This window comes from Cuculus canorus, chromosome 5 (assembly GCF_017976375.1).
Source record: "Cuculus canorus isolate bCucCan1 chromosome 5, bCucCan1.pri, whole genome shotgun sequence".
NCBI classification, from domain to species: domain Eukaryota; kingdom Metazoa; phylum Chordata; class Aves; order Cuculiformes; family Cuculidae; genus Cuculus; species Cuculus canorus.
In genome coordinates this window covers 43,027,072-43,046,032 of record NC_071405.1, presented here as the reverse complement: position 1 = coordinate 43,046,032, position 18,961 = coordinate 43,027,072, and the positions used below count along the sequence as shown (strand labels likewise).

General features: G+C 37.8%; 1 protein-coding gene across 14 annotated transcripts in view; it reads left to right on the top strand.

Annotated features, from left to right (window-relative positions):
* The first annotated feature begins 207 nt into the window (after positions 1 to 207).
* Positions 208 to 18,961, top strand: part of BRSK2 (BR serine/threonine kinase 2) — a 317,085-nt gene continuing 298,331 nt past the window's right edge. For all 14 annotated transcript variants that reach the window (XM_054068445.1, XM_054068440.1, XM_054068444.1 and 11 more), the window contains exon 1: positions 208 to 662. In XM_054068445.1, coding sequence (XP_053924420.1) covers positions 569 to 662 — 94 coding nt within the window. In that variant the 5' untranslated portion in view covers positions 208 to 568. The remainder of the gene's footprint in view (positions 663 to 18,961) is intronic.

Here is an 18,961-nt window from a genome sequence, read left to right as displayed (position 1 = left end):
ACAAATTAAACTGATTTAATTATGCCTTATCGATAGATTGATAAACTTAGGTGTTTTCTGTTTCCATTGATCATGATGCTCCGTTGCAGACACAGGCAGTAACTGCTGCTGATGGAAAAGAAAAGGTAGTGGAAGGAGGGGGGGGAGAAGGAGGTATGAGACGAGGCGATTGGCTGTTTTGCATGTCAATCACAGCTGCGGCCCCCCAGCTCTTCCGCTGCTCTAGCTCTGGCTCTCCCTTGAACAGCTCCTAGAGAGAAGAAGGCGTGCGGAGCTCAGATCACCAGCATCATGCTCCTTGGGCTTGGCTCGTAGATCCCCCCTCTTTGAACATTAAAATAACTCCTTCGTCCATCAGCGTCTCAGGCAGACCCAGCGAGAAAACGCATACGTGAGAGAGAGGGGGAAGGAAGAGGAAGAAGAGAAAAATCAGCAACCAACTGGACTAAAGCAAAGAGAAAGAGTGCTTTGCTTGCACAGCTGCGAAGTGGGAATTTAAAGAACTGCAGAGAGAGAAATTCCGGCTCATCAGCACATACACATTGCAGAATTACAGATCCAGGTAGAGATGACATCAACAGGGAAAGAAGGCAGCGGAGCTCAACATGCACAATATGTTGGACCCTATCGTTTGGAAAAAACCCTAGGAAAAGGACAGACAGGTTGGTTCTTTTGCAGCAGCACTGGCGCTAGGGGAAGGTGCTGTAGCAGCCAGTGAGGTGTTGGGGATAGGGTATTTAAGGGCTCCAGTTTTCTCATTTGGTGTTTTAGTGGAGATAATATCCATAGGGGATTTTTGCCTTTATTTATTTTTATTTCTCATTTTAATTCTTTCCTTTCTTCCTTTTCTTTTTTTGAAAGAAAGCTAGGATGCTCTCTGTTCATTACTCCTGCTAATGGGTGTTGTTCTGATGACAGCCAGAGTGCATGCAGAGGAAAAAAATAGATGATCTTCTGGTGCTGAATTTTCACACTGATTTTTTCACTGCCCTACTTAGGAGCATTTTTCTTTTTAATCAAATTATATTGAAATGAAGGGTTCACAGCCTGTAATACCAAAGAGGTGGTGGTGGTGGTAGTGGGGGAGTCACCAGCAGTATTTCATGACATCATGATTGAAAAGGGTGTAGTCCTTAAGGTGCAGTTTGGGGGGGTGGAAATCTGTACAGTATGTCCCTCACACTAACTGCTATGGGTATTTAGCAAATATGGATGGATGAGCTAGTGGGTTTTGTGGGTAGGGTCTGAAATAAAAGAAGAATATAGTATCGGTACCAGAATTCGTTCTGATTATGCTGTGTTTTTGTAGGAGGGATTTGGGGGGGAGGGGAGGTTATTTAATTATTTTTCTTAAAGCTTGTTTATGAAACTCGCCCCCAGCAGATTTTCCTGAATGGAACAATGGTAAGAAATATTAAAAAGAGGAAAGCGAGTGGAGGGAATTGGAAGAGAGCAGGTGCTTCTGCCCTACATGACATAATTAGATCCCCTAAATACATTCAAGACCTGGACTTACTGTTGCTTGCTTGGATAGTGTATTCACTTCAAGGGCAGGGGGAGTATTAATTGGAAGAAAAACCATTAAACAGATGCCCAAATATCTTCCTTATTTAATTTTTTCCTTTTTTTTTTTTTTTTTTTTTTTTTTTTGGTATCAGGTGCAATAAGCAGTGGGATCTGGCAAATTGATTATGTGGGAAGCCCCCCAAAACTGGTTTGAAACTTGAGGTTGTAATTTAGCAAAAGGGGAAGATCAGCCATAGAGGGGCTTCTTTGGGCATGTGGATGTTAAGTGTTGTTCATTATGGTGGGACAATAAAACATGATGCATTGTGGTGGTGGTTTTGTTTTTTTTTTTTTTTATAACCCAGCCGAGCTTTGCCCATCTGTTGTCTAAAGGATTTAATAGGCGTTTCCATCCCCAGCTGCTGCCTCTGCTCTGCCTGCATCCTCACTGCCCTGCGTGGCAGCAGCTCTGCAGTCCGCAATTTTCTTAGGGACACAGTCAAAATCCAGATCTTTCTCTGTAAGAAGCAATGCTCTTCTGAGATGATTGATTTTTAACCCCCTCCCCATCCTTCCCCCCCCGTCCTTCCCCCTTCTCTTCACAACCCCATAGCAACCGTTCAGAGACATGGATGAAGATGACATTGTCTTCTAGTGAAAGTGACTTTTATTTGTATTTATTTTTTTTCCAAATCTCTTCAGTGTATCAGCTGCTAAATGTAGCTCTCTGTCTCTGTTTTGGTTACCACCTTTATTCTTTGCATAGCTCAATAAGCCATTACTTCTGCAGCTATATTCTTATTAAAAATATTTTCTGATAATGATAATGGAAATACAAAAAAAAATTGCAGCTTGGTGGTAATAAAACTGGCCTATTTCTGCTGATAATCCTTTCCTGGATAGTCCAGGTGATCAAAGAACCAGCTGTAGATGACATTCATTTTTGTCTTCATCACCATTTCCTTTTTTCTCCCTTTCACCTTCTCAGCACCTCTCCCTCCACTTTAAGTGCAATTGTCTATGAGATTCCTGAAAATACAGCTGCATTAACCTTTTGCTCCATGTCTCATAGCCTGACAATGTGGTCCTAAAGGGTTATCTGCAGCTTTGGTTATTTTTTTCCTCTCTGCTAATCTTCCTATCTTCCTCCTAAGTGATTAGAGACGTGGGGGTGGAGGGACAAGAAGAGGATGTATTTAGAGGCTTGCTGCTGTTGGCCTCTGCAGTTATTCAACCAGCTGGACAAGGGTGAAAGTTTCCTTTTGCAGTTTTGCCACATAACTGATCTTTATAGATAGGTCTCTGCTGTTTGCACACATGAATGCACATACAATGCACAATGCATGGTGTCATAGAAGCTGGAGGTGGGGGGAAGAGGAAGAGAAATCTTAAAAGTACCTGATGTCAGTCTGTGTCTTCCTTGCTATACCCACCCTTGATGAACAGAATAATGCACTGAGGTGAAATCTAACTTGGTATTAAATATACATGGCTAAATATGGAAAGATGCCTTCTGGTCTTCTCGCATTTTCTGTGCTAATCACATTTGGGAGCATGCAGAATGGCATGAACACTGTGTGGTACGTAGCTAGTCCTCACCCTGCTTGTTTTGGAGGGTAAGCAGGCAACCTGCAGCATTTTAGGGAGAGGTCAACAAGTGCAGTATGAGGACCTGATTCACCATACTGTGTTGTCATGGTGTGTAACTTTTAATTTGGGTTGCAGTAGCACACGGCTGAAGAAGATGATAGTTGTAGGCATTCCTTTAGCACTTGACTTTAAAGCTTGGAAGATCAAGAGGTAATGGCTTGAAATATATTTTTTTTTTAAGGGAATGGGGGAGACTGAGAAAATCTGGCAAAATGTAATATGAATGGAAAGAAAGTGTAAGTTTTGTTGCAAAGTCCTATCCATTTTGCAGTGATCTTCATATCCATAATCTTTATTTCGAATTTATAAAGTTATTTCAGATAGGCAGGTTTTGCTTTACTACCAGATACATTACTGTTATACACATGTATTAATCATTCTCACCTGCTTCTACTGAGATCAAAAGAAGGGGATTAGGGAAAGGAGTATGGGTTCATAGTTCAAGGCAGACTTGGAAAAAATGCCAAGGAGGGAGAACATAATGGTAAGTAGAACTCTCGCTGGTTCACCATGAAGTTCTCACTAATTGCCACCTTAATACCCAAAACAAATTGTTTACCAACAGCAGCCTGCCTACTGGTCCCTGCAGAGAGCCCTAGTTGCCTGTCTGTCATGTTAGTGGGACCTTATGACATCTGGCTGTGGGTGGGCAAAACTGACAGGGAAATGCTTTCAGTTCAAATTGCTGGGTAACAACCATTGTTGGAAGTGTTGATTAGAATTCAAAATCAGGTATGCAAAATTTGTCCTGAGCGGCCTTCTGTGCTGGCGCATCAGGCTTGTGGAGGGTGACTGATGCCACAAAGAGAGGATTAGGGCTCTTAGAGAAGTTGGAAAAGGTCTACATGGGGCAGTGCTGAAAAATGTGCTTAGCTCTTTGCTGGTACTGGGAATGATAGACAAGCTAAGGAAAGTTATTTTTAATAATGTAGCATGCAAATTCAATGTATAATTTCAGTGCTGTAGTAAGATGGTTTTCTTTTGTAATAGGTTGAATTCAGAGCATCTTTTGTTTATTGCAGCTGGAGGAATAGCTCATAGAATCTGTATTTGAATGGTTTTGCAAGAAGCAGCATAATCTTAATTATTGTACTGAAAAAAATATTTTACAGAAATGTCAATGCAAAGGTTCATTACTATGGATATGAGTGTATGGGGAAGGGTTGGTTTATATAAGTTTCATTGATACATTCTTCCACAGTTAATTATAGGAGGTTTTCATTGTAATTAACGGTAATGAGCAAAAGATGTGTGTCATGTTGCAATAACACACGTGGAAACAGTGTGCCTTGAGAAACCCCAGTCATACCTGATCATGAAGCGCTATTTTAGTTTTAGATCAGACGGGGGCATTTCTCTGTTTGGCACTAATTCTGTGTGAAACCAGCTTCTTTTGTATTCCTTGCTTTTTTTTTTTTTTTTTTTTTTTAATTACACAGATATGTTTGTTCATAAGTTTTTTTTGGCCTCATTAACCCTTGAAAGTCTTAAGAGTAATTCAGGTCAACTGTAGTGAATATTTATTAATCAGTGCAAAGATGAGGAACTGAAGTACTTCTTGTGAAGGGCTTCCGTGTTTTGGAGGGGTTTTGTGTGTGGTTCATTTGACAGTCATTATATAGGCCACAGCATCATTGTTTGCCATGGCACCAGTTCAACATACAGTTGAAGTTTCCGAAATGCTGCTGCTTGGTCCACAAGCAATAAAACATTGACTCTAAGTGGGACTTACCCTGTTCTCTTTGAGATAAACGTGATGAAAAGTTCAATGTTGCTGATCCATTTTGTTGTGTTTCATTCCATTTTAAGCCTCATTCTGCAGATATCTGATACAAAGAATACCAATTGAAACTCATGGCCTTTAACCTTTGCAAAAAGTGTTGTGGGTCCATTTTCTGCATTGTATACCATGTAACCTACAGTTATTTCGGTGTATAACGTTGAGCCATTGAGGAAGTATTCAGCAGTATGCTATTGTGTTATGTAAGAACAGAAATCATAACATTTGGGTCTTAGCAAAGTTGATAGCCTTTTACTCAGTGAGGGTGTAAACAGGATGTTTCTTTACAGTCTTAACCACTTCCTTCTGTGACACTGGCAGAAACTGAAATTAGTTGAGTTTATTTGTCGAATTTGGTTGAAATTGAAAGCTCCAGACCTATGGTAGCCATGATCTCAGAAGCTTGGTTTCCTTAGGTAAGTAGGCTAAACAAAGAATATGAGGCACTGGAACAGGGTTGTCCAGAGAAGTTGTGGATCCCCCATCCGAGGAGGTGTTCAAGGCCAGATTGGATGGGACTTTGAGCAACCTGGTCTAGTGGAGGGTGTCCTTGCCCATGGCAGGGGGGTTGTATCTAGATTAAGGTCCTTTCCAACCCAAACCGTTCTATGATTCCATGATTCATACTACTGCTGTAATTTTTTTTTTTTTCTGACCTAGTGTGTTGGATCTAGAGAGACTCTAAAGAGTACATATTTATTCATTTCGCTGTCTAGGTGAATATGTCATTATAGAGGTGTAAATCATTGTAGTTTCTCCACGACCTTTTTAAACAAACAAATGCCAAACCAGTATATATTCTGTTAATGTTTTCATATACATATTTTACTTTCCTTAAAAAAAGCTTGTTTTAAAATGGTGAATCTGCACCCGTTGACATGATAATCTGTGAAGACTTCAATGGTAGACTAGTAATGATAGAAATAAAATAGTGGAAGCAATAATGTGGGCAGTAAAGGTCTTAAGAATGGAATTTTGCCAAGAAAGGTTATATCATAGAGACTTCATGGATTTTCAAGTCATGATTTGGTCTTTCTTAACTTTATATTCCTTTGATCTGGTGGTTCAAAATACTGTTTGCCTGCATTATTGACTGAAGTAAAACTCTTATTACATGTTGTATGTCTGAACTGCAAAGTTCGGATATCAGTTTATGACTCTCACTTTTTTGGTTTTTTTAGAGCAAATTTCTGTTTACTAACCACAATAAAAATTTTTATCTTCCATCCTTCTGCAAGCTTTGTTGAGGCACACCATTAGTCTTTTACCCTACTATCAGTAGCAGAATTATTATGAACTTGTTGAAACAGGAGCATGTTCTGAATGATTGTCCTTCATTGTAAGGCACAGTAAGCTTTCTCACCCAAGAGCTGTTAAAATTCAGATACTGTCAAATGAGTAGGACTGTATGTCTATTTATATACCTACATTTCAGACATCAGCAGGAACTACGGAAGCAGTGATTTCACAAATAGATTTCTTGCACTGCTCAAGCACTTTTCTAATTTCTGTGACTGCTTTAATGTCATTTTGTGCCTATGTTGTGGGAAGGACTGCATTAGAATGATGAGGGATGTTGGAGAACTTAAAAAGGTTTTCGATAGTATTTACTTCTTGAGAGGAATTCTTCACGATGTCTAGAAAAATTGTGACTCCATGAGAAGAGCAGATGCAGTATTTTAAGTGTGTTGTTGCAATTCCTTTTGTAAATTAAGCAGAGCAGCCAGCGTATGTTTTGGATTCTCCAGTGCTGCAATATTTTTCAGTATACTATAGATTTACTCCCTACATTATATTTTAGGCAGTCTTTGATACTGTATGCTTTAGAGAGTTGAACAGTAATTGCAATGATGATGATAAACGCTGATAGCGACTTCAGAATTAGTAGGTAGATAATACAGAACAAAAGTAGTGGTGAAAGAATTCCAGCTTTCAGAAAAAAATTTGAAAGACACTGAGAAATGTGGAAGTATGCCCTCTGAAGTAAGAGATGTTGCATGAGGAATTTGTTATGCGCCTAGAAGAACAGTCAAAATAAGAAGAGGCGAAAGTTTGGGTATAGATTTCCATGCAGATAGAGTAAAAGCAGAGACATAAATGAATGCTCAAGGAGTGCTTCTCTTCAAATGCTGAGATACTGTAAACTGCTCGTGAAGTTAGTCAGTGTTTTAAGTTGACCTGACATCAGTAGGAAGATCATCAGGCCAATGGTAAATAGATAAGGACGGAATGCAAACATGGATTGTTTTTTTAAGAAATATCCCAAAGAAATTTTCTGGTTTTGTTTTAAACAAACCCAAGATGTTTAACAATCCTGGTCAATAGTGCCGTTAGTTCCTCTTACGGAAAATGAGGAGATTGTTCCATTTTCAGTTTATCCATAAACAGTACTGTTTTGCTACAAAATGTCCATACTGATCTGAAGAGTAACAGGAGTAATTTGTTGTAAATAATGTTCTTAATGAACTTGAACTGTCTTCATCTGCAGTGTCTGTAAGTGCAGAGTGATTTCCTTTAAGTCCTTACTCGTTTCAGATTTTCTGGTAAACAACTGTTTTTGCCTCCTTTCCCCAACGCTTTACCTCACTTATGGACTGGTTGCACTTAATTAATATTCCAAGGTTTGAATTGTACTCTGGGATGCAGCCTGTTGGATATATTGCATAAGAGTATTACGCTCTACTTGGATGCAAATGCAAGCATTTGCATTGTAAATGTTTGCAAGTGCAAACTGAGAATTTAGTTTTACTGGAAAGTTTGGACATGATTCCCATTAGCACCGCTGGTGGAAGGTGTGTAGTTTTCCATAAGGATTTTTTTAAAAGGTGCACAAATGTGACCAAACCAATCTTATTTAATTTCAAATGCCTGCTTTTGGAACATATTAGTAGTGTTCACCCACTTTTATTTTTCTTATTCTGCATTTAATTTTGAATAGGGATATAACATTTTTATTAATTCCTTTAGTTCTGTTTACAGACTAGAAACATTACTGATAAAATTCTGGAAAAAAACAAGATTTTTTTTTTCATTACTTCATAGCTTTTGAAAATTAGCTTTAAATGGAATTTAGGTGGAATAGAGGAAATTGTATTGGTTCCTTTCATAAAAGTGTATTACTGGCTATTGATGTAGCTGCAAGCATTTTTTTCTTGAATGCATCATTTGTGGCAGAGATGCCTGTGAGACTGCCATTGTCCGATATAAATAGGAATATACTGGGTTTGGTTTTTTTGCAATGACCTTGGGACACAGTTTTTAAAGAATAATATATGGAAGTGTGTCATGAGACTGAGGATGAAGAGCAATATGGATCAAGAAAGTAAATCATGGTGTTTAAGCAAAATCTAGAAACAGTCTCTTGTAAATGGTGCTGTTGCCTTCATGCCTTCAGAGTAGTGCAGAGTTCCTGGTGCAGGTCGCTGAAGGATGGTCATTCAGTGCTGAATTGGGTAGGGCAGAACAACTTATCTTGAGTTGTCAGCTCTCTGTTTTATTTTTAGAAAATTATTTTATTATATCCTGAAGGCCAAAGAGATCATTGTCAACTGACATAAATTAAAGTAGACCTAAAGCTGTCCTAGATGACTCTCTTACAAAGTTTTAACGACTGAACTTAACTGTTTTGCCCGCCATGGCTGTGCCAGGCAGTTTCTTCCTTTTAGACGTCTGCTGTTCCTACTCTGGCATCCTTGCATAGAGATTATTGTATACTTAAAAGGAAAACAATGGGATTTTTTAAAATTCCTTTCAAATAAATATTTTCATTTTGGGGTGGTGGAAGGAGTGAGGTTAGATTGGAAGGAACCATTCCTTGTGTAGCTTACCACTGATAACAGACTGCTCTTCAGTTTCTTATCTAAAACGCCTACACACTGATAATCAGTAATATGATAATTAAGGAGTTTGGGAAAAGTAGTTGCCTTGCCAGTTACTAACAAAAGGAGATTATTGCTGGTAAAACCTTTGTGCCGAGATTTACAACATCAACTCACGGTAAATGGCTTAATACAGGTTGCAGGGAGGGACTGGGGAGAGAAACCAGCATAAAGCGGCTTAGGGTGTACAAGTACTATCTCTTCTTTGTTTTAGTGTTCTAATACTATATGGGGAACTATAGGCATGATAATTTTTCCAGTGAAGTGCTTAACTTGAAAAAATAAAAAAAAGATGGAAAACGGTTTTCAGGCATCCATTTAGTAAGTGGTCTTCTGGCTGCCTGCTTCTACTTATAAAACAATGTGCTTTCTTTATATCCTCAGGCTCTTGCAATTTTGATTTGCTATCTTTTGCAGTATGTTCTTAATGTGGGATTAAAAAAATCAGTGTGATAATGTGTGTGTTTGTAATAATGTCTATATTACATACATATTAACAAGCTTTTGCAGTGTGCTCAGCCTTATGTGTCATAAACTGACTACCCTTGTCATTTAGTTATTAAAAGCACTGTGGACTAGAAGAAAAATAGTGGAAGATCTGGTTTCTAGGAGAAGCAAACTGATCTGGACCAAAACCGTGTTAATTTTATCCTGTCTGTCTAATCCATTTTGGTACAGTGGCAGTATTTGAAGTAGTCCTTTCCTACAGAAAGCTAAGAGGAAGACTGAGAGCTGCTTGTGTGTTTGCAATGCCTGTCTGTACAAAAATTGTCACCAACCACAAAGCCAAGTATTATATTAGAACTTGGCAATGACACAAGCTCTATAGTCCTATTAAGCACGGGCATTTGTTTTGTTGAAAAGACGTGGCTATGAGTGGCACAGCTTTTAAGATTCCTTATACTTAGCAAGCACCAGACTTCAGCAGTTTTTCATTAGCTTTTGAAGCTAGTTAAATCTACACTTTATTTCCAAACTTCCCAGTCCTATAAATCAGTAAAGCTTGATTAAAGTCTGTAATCATTGACAACAAAGAAAGATCCGTCCTAGTGTTTCTGGGGTTTTGTGCTGCTTTTGTTCTAGGCCTGTGGTTTATTTCTTTGCTCGCATTTGTGAAATCTCATCTCTTTTGCTTCTGGTTGCTTCCTGAAGACATTACTTAGTCAAATTCCCCACTCAGTTACATCTACATAGCCCCAGTGACTTCAAGGCCTTGCTTAAATTTATCTGAGAGGGAAGTTTGACCCATGAGCAAGCTTCTCACCTCTGGCAGTGTTCTAGTTAAGAGCAGCCTATAAGTTCATCTCCTCTGCAGTGAATATTCAAGCAAATTAGAGCACAAAGTGGAATGATAGTGCAAGCGAATTCAATTCAAACTGAAAATACAGGCCCAGCATTTTACAAATCTTTCATCCTTAAAGCAGAAGTCTGTCTGCTCAGCTAACAGACAAATTAAGGCAAGCAAAAATTTTAATACTTTTAGCAGTAATTCCTCTTTAGTGTACTACATGTGCATATGTACTGAGATCACCTGACCAGTTTTCATTATATTTCAGGACGTAGAAAATAACCATACCGTTATCAGAACTATTTTTGCAAGGGAAAGCAACAGCAAGGCTACTAGCATGGTTGTGATAGTTGCCATCTTATTACCAGGCGGTTCTTCCTGCTCGAAGAAAATATGCAAAAATAGGCATAGTTTCTAGATATGTGTCATAATGCTTGTCATTGCCATTACTTTTATCACCATTGAATCAGATGAGTTATAGCTGAGAGCCTCTTCATCTTCACCAGTACTTGTTTTATATTCTCAATGTTTTGGTGCCTGTGGCTCTGTGGAACCAGGTGGTCTGTAGACTGCTTATCAAGAATTCGTAAAAATATTGATTAGAATAGCCAGCTTAACATCATATTTACTGTTAAAGTCTCTACTTCTCTACTGCAAATTTCTGAGGAGCCCACCAAAGAGGAAAAACGTGTGTCGTAGGCCTTTTTCTTCTCATGGAAATGGTGGGAATTGAAAACATGGCAAGACAAAGGATCCTGATCAAAGGGTATGTCTACCTTGCAATCAGAGGCGAAACTGGCACTGGTGGGTAACATCATTGTCTCCTGTCACAAACAGCAGTGAAAATACGGCTGTACAGGCTGCATCAGTTTTCAAAACATACCAGAGCACCCAAGAACCTTGCCCTGTGTAGAAGTTCAGTCTTCCCGTTCTTTACCTCATTACTTACTTGTACAGGTTTTCCTTTGTTTTGCTTTCTTTATACACCCTGCATCAGCTACAAATCAATGTGGTATGTCAGATGTGGATAAGCAATTCATAATGTATACAAATACGCAGTATGCTTCATTTCAGGGTTGGGTTTTTCTGTGTATGTAAAATACCAACCTTGTGCTTGATCCTGTGGAGCTCTAATTCTGGTGTTAAAGATTATTCTATACGCACAAGTCCTGTTAGATCCAACTTCTGAATAGATTGGATTCCTGTTTGTGTTCTTACAGTTCTTACAGTTTCTAAAATGCTACAGAGTCCTAGCTGGGTCGTTTTTGGGGCGAAGAGTAGTAGAGACGTACAAAACAGACTCTGTTGATGTTATTATGCAGTTATAAGGCAGATTGTTAAGAAACAATAACTATGTAGTCTTCACTGGCCTTGACAGGCTCAGCCATTGACTTGGAGTGGAGCCTTTGGCAAGTTAATTTATCTCTTCTTTTTTTTTGCGGTACCCTGCTGTAAAACTAAGATAATGCTTGACTTCCATTTTGGGATTGATAGGATTAGCCAGCTAGTATTGATAACTTTTTTCAGAAATAAAAAGCAGCATGGAATAACCCTACTAGGATAACCCTACTGTTTAGGCCTAGTGATGTTTTTTGTTTATTTTAGGGTTTTTTACTAGTGTTCATTTTTGCTAAGTTCATTTTATTTAATGTAACTGGGCATTTTCATCTCCTGAGAACAGACCAGACCATACAGCCTGGTCTGCCCAAGTGATGATACTCTTTTCATGACGTCTCCTTTTGATTAATGTAATATTGATAAATTAATGCTGAACTCTCTGTGGCTGCAATTTAAAACTGAACTTGTTTTAACTATCTAATAAAATAGAAAAAATAGCTTTGATGTTTCTCTTTTGACAATTTGTGGCTAGGCTGACTTTTGTTGTTTCTTTCCTTAAGGACATCTGTCCCCAGTATCTCAAACAAAATGTCACTGAGTGAAGCTGTGTTTGTATGATGCTGTGTCTTCTACTTATGGGAGATTTATAACTTGGTCACTTTTATTTATGCTCCTGTGGAGTTAGTGGAATTATACTGCAGCGTTAAAATGTAGCAGTTTCATTTTCCTGCAGGCAACAGCCCTCTGGTGGTGTGTGGTTTTTCTTCTCTCTCTCTCTTTTTTTTTTTTTTTTTTTTTTTAAGTCATCTTTGGAAATTCTGACAGACTGATGGAGAAGCCTTTAAAAATGCCTCTAGTTCAACTGCCACACAGTCCCATGCCTCCTCTATTTTCTTTTCCAGTCCTCACTGTATCACCACCCCCACCTAAATTTGGGAATGGAATGTAAAAGGCAAAGCAAGGTTAATAAATGCACCCAGTTGATAATACCAACAGTCTTATTTGGCAAAATGGTATTTACCAAATGCTGCTTCAGTAGGTTTCAGCTTCCAGAACTATTGTCTGGAAAGGGTATAGGTCAGTGTGAAGTGGGTGGTGAAGCTAATGGGTTATTCTAAAGACTGGCTGAATTGTTAGGAATCCAGGCATTTCTGAGGAGACTGCTGTTAAACTTGAAAAATCAAATATCAGAGTTTTTTAAGGGTTGACCTTACTAGTCTGTTATATGGGTGTTAATGATAGTTATATTGCAACTTACTGCCTGGGAAAAAATGTTTTGGCTAGCAGAGGAGGGGAATCTTCTCATCAGCGCCCTAAGAATGAAATTTACCCTTTTTCTAGTATGAGATTTAGCTATCACTTCAGTCCCACTTAAGACCTGTTTTGAACTATTAGGTTATGTACTGGGAGATAAAAATTAGAGTTAGGAATGTTAGATAAAACAAAGCATTACTCCTTAGAATTTTTGAGATGGTAAGCCAGAGTTACTTGCAAATATTTTTTGAAATTATTAAAGCTGTGCCAGAGATGCATTTGGCTTGTTCCATTTGCGGGATCACAGTAAATGTCAAATCATGCTGTATCTGCAACTATGTTACTACATAAATACTCTGTAGGAAGACACACAATTTTTTTATGATTGAAGCCTGAATTTTTTTTTTTAAAACATTAGGGAAGGAATAAAAAAAATAAGGTAGCCTTTTATATAACTGAAGCTGTACAGAAGTAATAATTTCTGCAATTTCAAGTTCTAGGGCAAATAATTCTAGTTAAAATTAGTTGTTTTAAAATGCACTGATTTTTGACTGTGATGTTTGAAACCTACTGTGTGTCTGCAAAGTGAAACAAAAGTTACTGACTAGGTTTGTTTTCTTTGTTTTTTTTTTTTTTTATTTGTTTGTTTAAAAGAAGGCTAATGGGATGGGGAAATAGAAAGCATTAAGATAAGGAATAAATTCTATTACTGTGAATGATAGATAGTGGTTGTAGCTTATGAGCTTCTGTGTACTTGGTTGAGCTTCACGCTGTGGACAGCAGATAATAGAAATTTGTGGCCTTACTGTGTAATGCGTTAGGTCTCTTGTGATATAATTACTAAAAATTATCATTGGACATTTGTGCCAACTTAGACACATGTTACAAAGGTGTTCTTTCAGCCCTGATACTTCTGGGTTGTCAAGTTCTGACTTTTAATTCTTGTGGTTAACATAGGGAGTGAATTGAAAGGGGAAACTTAGAAAGAAGACAATTCCCCACACAGTGGCTCTGTCGCTGATCTTGAAAGTGATGGCTTACCTGAGATTTTCCTGCTCTTAATTCTAAAGAAATAAGTTTGGGAGTAAATCCAATGAACGGAGTGGAGATACGTTGGTGTAGAAATAAGATGAACAAATAGGGGATTTGGTACCATTAAATGTTTAAGATTCAAAGCTTTTCTCACCTTAGAGTTGTTTTTTGAAAAATGAATGGAGCATCATAATAGAGGTCAAGGCATCACTAGTTCTTGAATAACCCACAGTCTCTAAAACATTATTTTATTTTTGCTTATTCATATTCTGCATTGTGGTTAAAAACACACAACATTGTAACAGTAGGTTGCTGATCATTTTTGGAAGCAAAATAAAAATGGATTGTTACCAAGTCAAGCATAGCTTAATAAAAAAGAAAAGAAAAAGAAAAAAAGGAAAGAGCTTAGGCCCATTTTATCCTTTTTCCTAAACATCCTTGTCAAGTGGGTGTTGAGAGGCCTAAGCAAAACCACTTTCTGCTGTTCTGTGGAGAGGTTTACAAGCTTTTAAAGTAAATCCCCAAAAGTGATGGCAATGCAAAAAATAGGATAAGGGAATTCACTTTTTAAAAAACTGAATTTGCCTTTTCTCCACACAGAAACATTGGTGAGTTACTGCTGTGTGAACAGGCATGAACAAGTCATGCAGTTTTGTAGAGCTTACTGCTATCTTCCAGTGAGCTGAGAGCTGTTTTAAATGAGAGTTTTCAGTTGTTTTTTTCTCTAGTCTTTTATGCTAATGTAATAAACCTTGGGCAAAACACACCTGATTTGGAAGCAAGTGCTAGCCCAATTCCGATCAATTTCAGATCCATGTATTTCAGAACAAAGTTTTGCCACAAAGCAAATTCAAGGCTTTAAAAGGTTTTTTTACAATTGGGATGCTAGACTGGGTATGAGGTGAAAGTAAGTTATATTGCAACTGGAAAAGCCATGTGCCGCCTTCCCTCTTTCCCCCCCCCCACCCCTTTCCTTCTAGTGAAAATCTCAAAGTTTATTTCCAGTCTAAAAATGATTTCTGGTGGTTTATGGTGACTTCTGGAGGTAAAGTGTTGAACTTGAGAAGATTTTGGGTTAATCCCAGTGTGGCTGTACATGTATCCTAGGAAGAATTAAATCTCCAAGACTTTGTTCCCTAACCTTGACAGAGAAGCAGCTATGATTATAATGTTAGTAGCCTGCCTCAAATGCACATTTTCTTTGGTTTCCTGATATCTCCTAACCTGCAGAGTACTGAACTTGGAAAAGAAGTTGTTTTAAAATTCTTTTACCTTCTTACTGGCTCTGTTATTTTCCTGGATGTATTTGTTAATGTGAACTTTGCATTTTTTGCCATCCTAATGTTTGTTCTGCTGTAAAGTTGTATGGATGTGCTATTTCACTACAAAGTAGTATAATGTGAGCCAGTTCATATGCAAAATAATATTTAAATATCTGTTTTAAACTGATACAGTGCTGTCCTGGAGTCTTTGGATTCCCCTGGTTATAACAGGCTGTTTTATAATATATGAACTTCTAAACTTCTCCGTGGTCATCAAATTTGTACTATTTGTCTTTTGTTCAGAGATTGTGTTTTAGATGAGAATTCTCCCATAATAATGGGTCAGATTTTTGTTCTTGCTACACTTGTTGTTTTTATTTTTCCCTTTTGCTGTTGCTACTCCAGTGCTTCATTGACATTTCTTTGGATTTATTGTAGTTTGACATAAGCAAGGCAATACAATGTCTTACTGTGGACCTTACTGTGTTCCATGCATCCGTGTAAAAGTCACTGTCCTAAAGTCAGCAAATGTGCGCTGCCAGAAGGCTGTTTGAAGTGAAACTATTTTGTAGTTGCTGCGCCTGAATTACATGTAGGCTAAAGAGCTTCAGCAAAGACTAGACAATAAGCGTTAAGGGGTATAGATGGAAGTATTAGTCAAATACTATTTGATTATAAGCTGTACCAAAAAAATCCCTTGATGTATTCTCTTACTGTCAACTGTGATGTTTATTTAAAATGACATTTACCGCTGAAGAGAAGCATTTAGTAATTCAAATGTAAACGGGTGAATAAGAAGCAATACATATGCATCAGCATTCTTTTCGTCCAGTTTTGTGTTTTCAAAAAACCCTATCTCTGAGTCTTATAGTAACAACTATTAAGAGTATTGGAAATAACTTCTTGGTTTTCTTATTCCTCCGATGCTCCGTTAAACGTTTATTCTTTGGCATTCAGCAGGTCGGTGGTATAGGATCATCTTACTGCTTGCTCTTTGATTTTTTCACTCTTTCCCTGTGGCAACTTTCCCTGCTGAATGTATCTGGATTTAGCTTGATTCCCAACCTTGCCAGCAGCACTGTAAAATTGAACTGTAGCATTTGAAAAAAACTGGTTTATTGAAAAACAAGCTAGAACAATCCAGACTTGGATTTCAAAGGGAATGGATAGATCTTGAGCCATGCTGCTTTTGCAGGCTCAGCACCATGGAGTGTGATTAACTGAAAGCTCACGCACCATTATAAAAAATCTGAAGGGTTTTTAGTGTAATGGCAGGCTGTGAAAGTGGGACATGCAGGATCATGAAGAAGCCCAGAGTCTGCCTCTCTCCACAGGCAAATTAGTGCTTTGTTTATGCTTTTGTAAAAATGACATGATCTTTCTGAGGCTGTCAAGCCTTACTTTAGATTTAGACTGCTGCACAGAAAACACAATTTGACCATGTATTATTGGAAACAGTCTGAATTTTTATCCCGTCACCTTAATTGGAGTTGATTTATTTTATCCAGTGTAACTGAAAGAAAAGTTAGATTCTGTGACTATGGGCTAGATCCTCAACTGGTGCTATTTGGTTAAGAGCCTTGAACTTGGTGCTGCTGGGCTGACTTAACCTGGTTATGGATTTGACCTATGTGAAAAGGCAATGACTATTTAAATTTGGGAAAGCTTCTAGATTTTTGCTTCTTTCTTTTCAAATATTGTTACTTGAGAGAAATACAAAACTACACACATTCTGAAAGGCTTTGATGTCTGAAGTTTTAGGTATCACATGCTTTCTGCAGGGAGGTGCATATTTCTGTCTTTGAAAATGACTTTCAGTAATCTTTGCCTTTTCCTTCACTCTCTTTCTGTAAGTAAATGCTCTCTGAATTTATAGCAAGTGAATTTCTATGTTGGTAGAATAGACAGAGATTGTATATTGCCTCTGTTCTAATCTATCCACAACTACTTAGTTCTCTGAGAAAACTGATGTTTGGGCTTAAAATTCCTATATTTGACCTATAGTCCAGAAATTACTTGTTTCTCTCTTGAGTGATCTTGATAAAAATCTTTATGACTATGTTTATTTTATTTGACTGTTGGCAGCAGGAGGTGGTAAGGACAGAAGGGTCGCTAGTTCAGTTCCTGGCTGGAATTATTTTCTAGAGAAAATAGGAAGAATCCTTCATTTGAGGTTTACTCAGTGGTTTGCTTCCCACTGCTTAGCTTGTTCCTCGTCAGACTTCATAATTTTTGCTCTTCCTTTTCTTTTGATTAGAAGGCCTAGAAGTTGTTTAATTTGTGTTAATACTAGTTGACAAAAAATAGTAATGTACGTGAAACATGCATAGTTAAACAGAGATTTAAACAGAGATGCTGTTAGTTACAGGCAAAATTTTAAATCTGAGGTCTAAACATGTTTGAATTTCAGGAGAATACTTGTAGGAAAAGTGCTTTTTTGTTCTAGAACTGAACAAACCACATGCTTGCTTTTTATCTGAGTAAGATGCAAAACTATACAACTGTCTTTTAGAATGATTTTGGAGCTTTTCCTAAATCTCATGCCATTTGGCACTGTCAAGCCCAAACATCATCCTCGTTCAACTTTGTGTGTAACACTGCAGTTACTAGCCAGGCAAGAAGGAGGGCTCCAGACTGCTGTGATGAGTCAGGCTGATACCTGAATTTGCTGATTCAAAAGTATCTTGGTTATCTCTGCTCTACATGGCTGTCAGTTTTAGACAGCTTAGTTCTTGTTGGGCACAACAGGCATGTTATGATAAAACAGTGGTTTTTCTATCAGACCAGTGTTCTCTCTTGTTGCAGCATGGTGTACTAGATGTTCATTCAGTGGACAGTTTTAGACATATTTCAGCAGCTGACTTGAGAATCGCCAGCAGAAGAATTTTTTTTTCTCCCTCAGTACCTGTTTGTTAGTAAGTGCCTTCTATCTGAATGTGTCAAAGCTTATCTATTGGTTAGGTTTTATTCTAATATAGGGATATGAATCTATTCCTAACATCCACCTGTTTTTCAGATATATGTGACTGTAATATTGTACAAACCGCCAAATGAATGAAAAGAAGCATAAAAATCCTTTTCTCCTTTACTTCCTTCTCTGTCTAAAACTTTGTTCCTTTTACTTGATTGAGATGATACATGCATCCTGGTATTAAAATAGGGGGCATTCTTGATGTATCTTGTCTTTATACCTTTCATCATCCTGTGTTTCTCTAACATTATTTCATATGTCTCTTTTTATGCAGGTCTTCAAAACTGGCAGTCTGTATTATTTTCGTTCTGCTCTGATATGATCCTCAGGCAGCCATCATTGTCTCATGATGTTACCTGTTTCTGCTATGCATTTTCGAGGTCTTTATTACAACTGAGGATATATCATTGATTTATATATTGTCATTATGTCATTCTCAAGTATAATTTTCAATCTCTTTGTTCAACATTTTTTTGTCACTTTTGATTACCTCTGCACATCGAGTTGATATTTTTATTTTGCTATCTGAAGTAATAGTAAATCTTTTCACAAATTACTCCAGTTAACTGAGGAGTCAGAAATGTACATTGCTAACTCGCATTATTCTTTCTAGTATGCATTTGTCAACACTGAATTTCACATATAGTCATGCTGTCCATCCACTAAACTTTGATATTTCATTGTTTCAAGTGCTTAAGTGAGACTTAAGTAATACACTAGTCTTGTGCTAGCGTGCTCTACGAGGGTAAATTTCACCCTTTATGAGCTGATGCATCCTGTCACATTAATCAGGGATGTACTGTGTGTTTCCTAGGGCAAGATAAAGGATCAAACTTCCCTATTAACCCCTTCAGAACTGAATTAAGTGTTGTTGCCATATCTAGAATGTGCACCACAGCCTAATGTATTATGATCTGTAGTTCTGGTGATCTGTCCAAGTACAGCCATGGGGGAAATAGAGAAGTAGCAATCCACTGGATACCTGAGGATACCCTAAGGTTG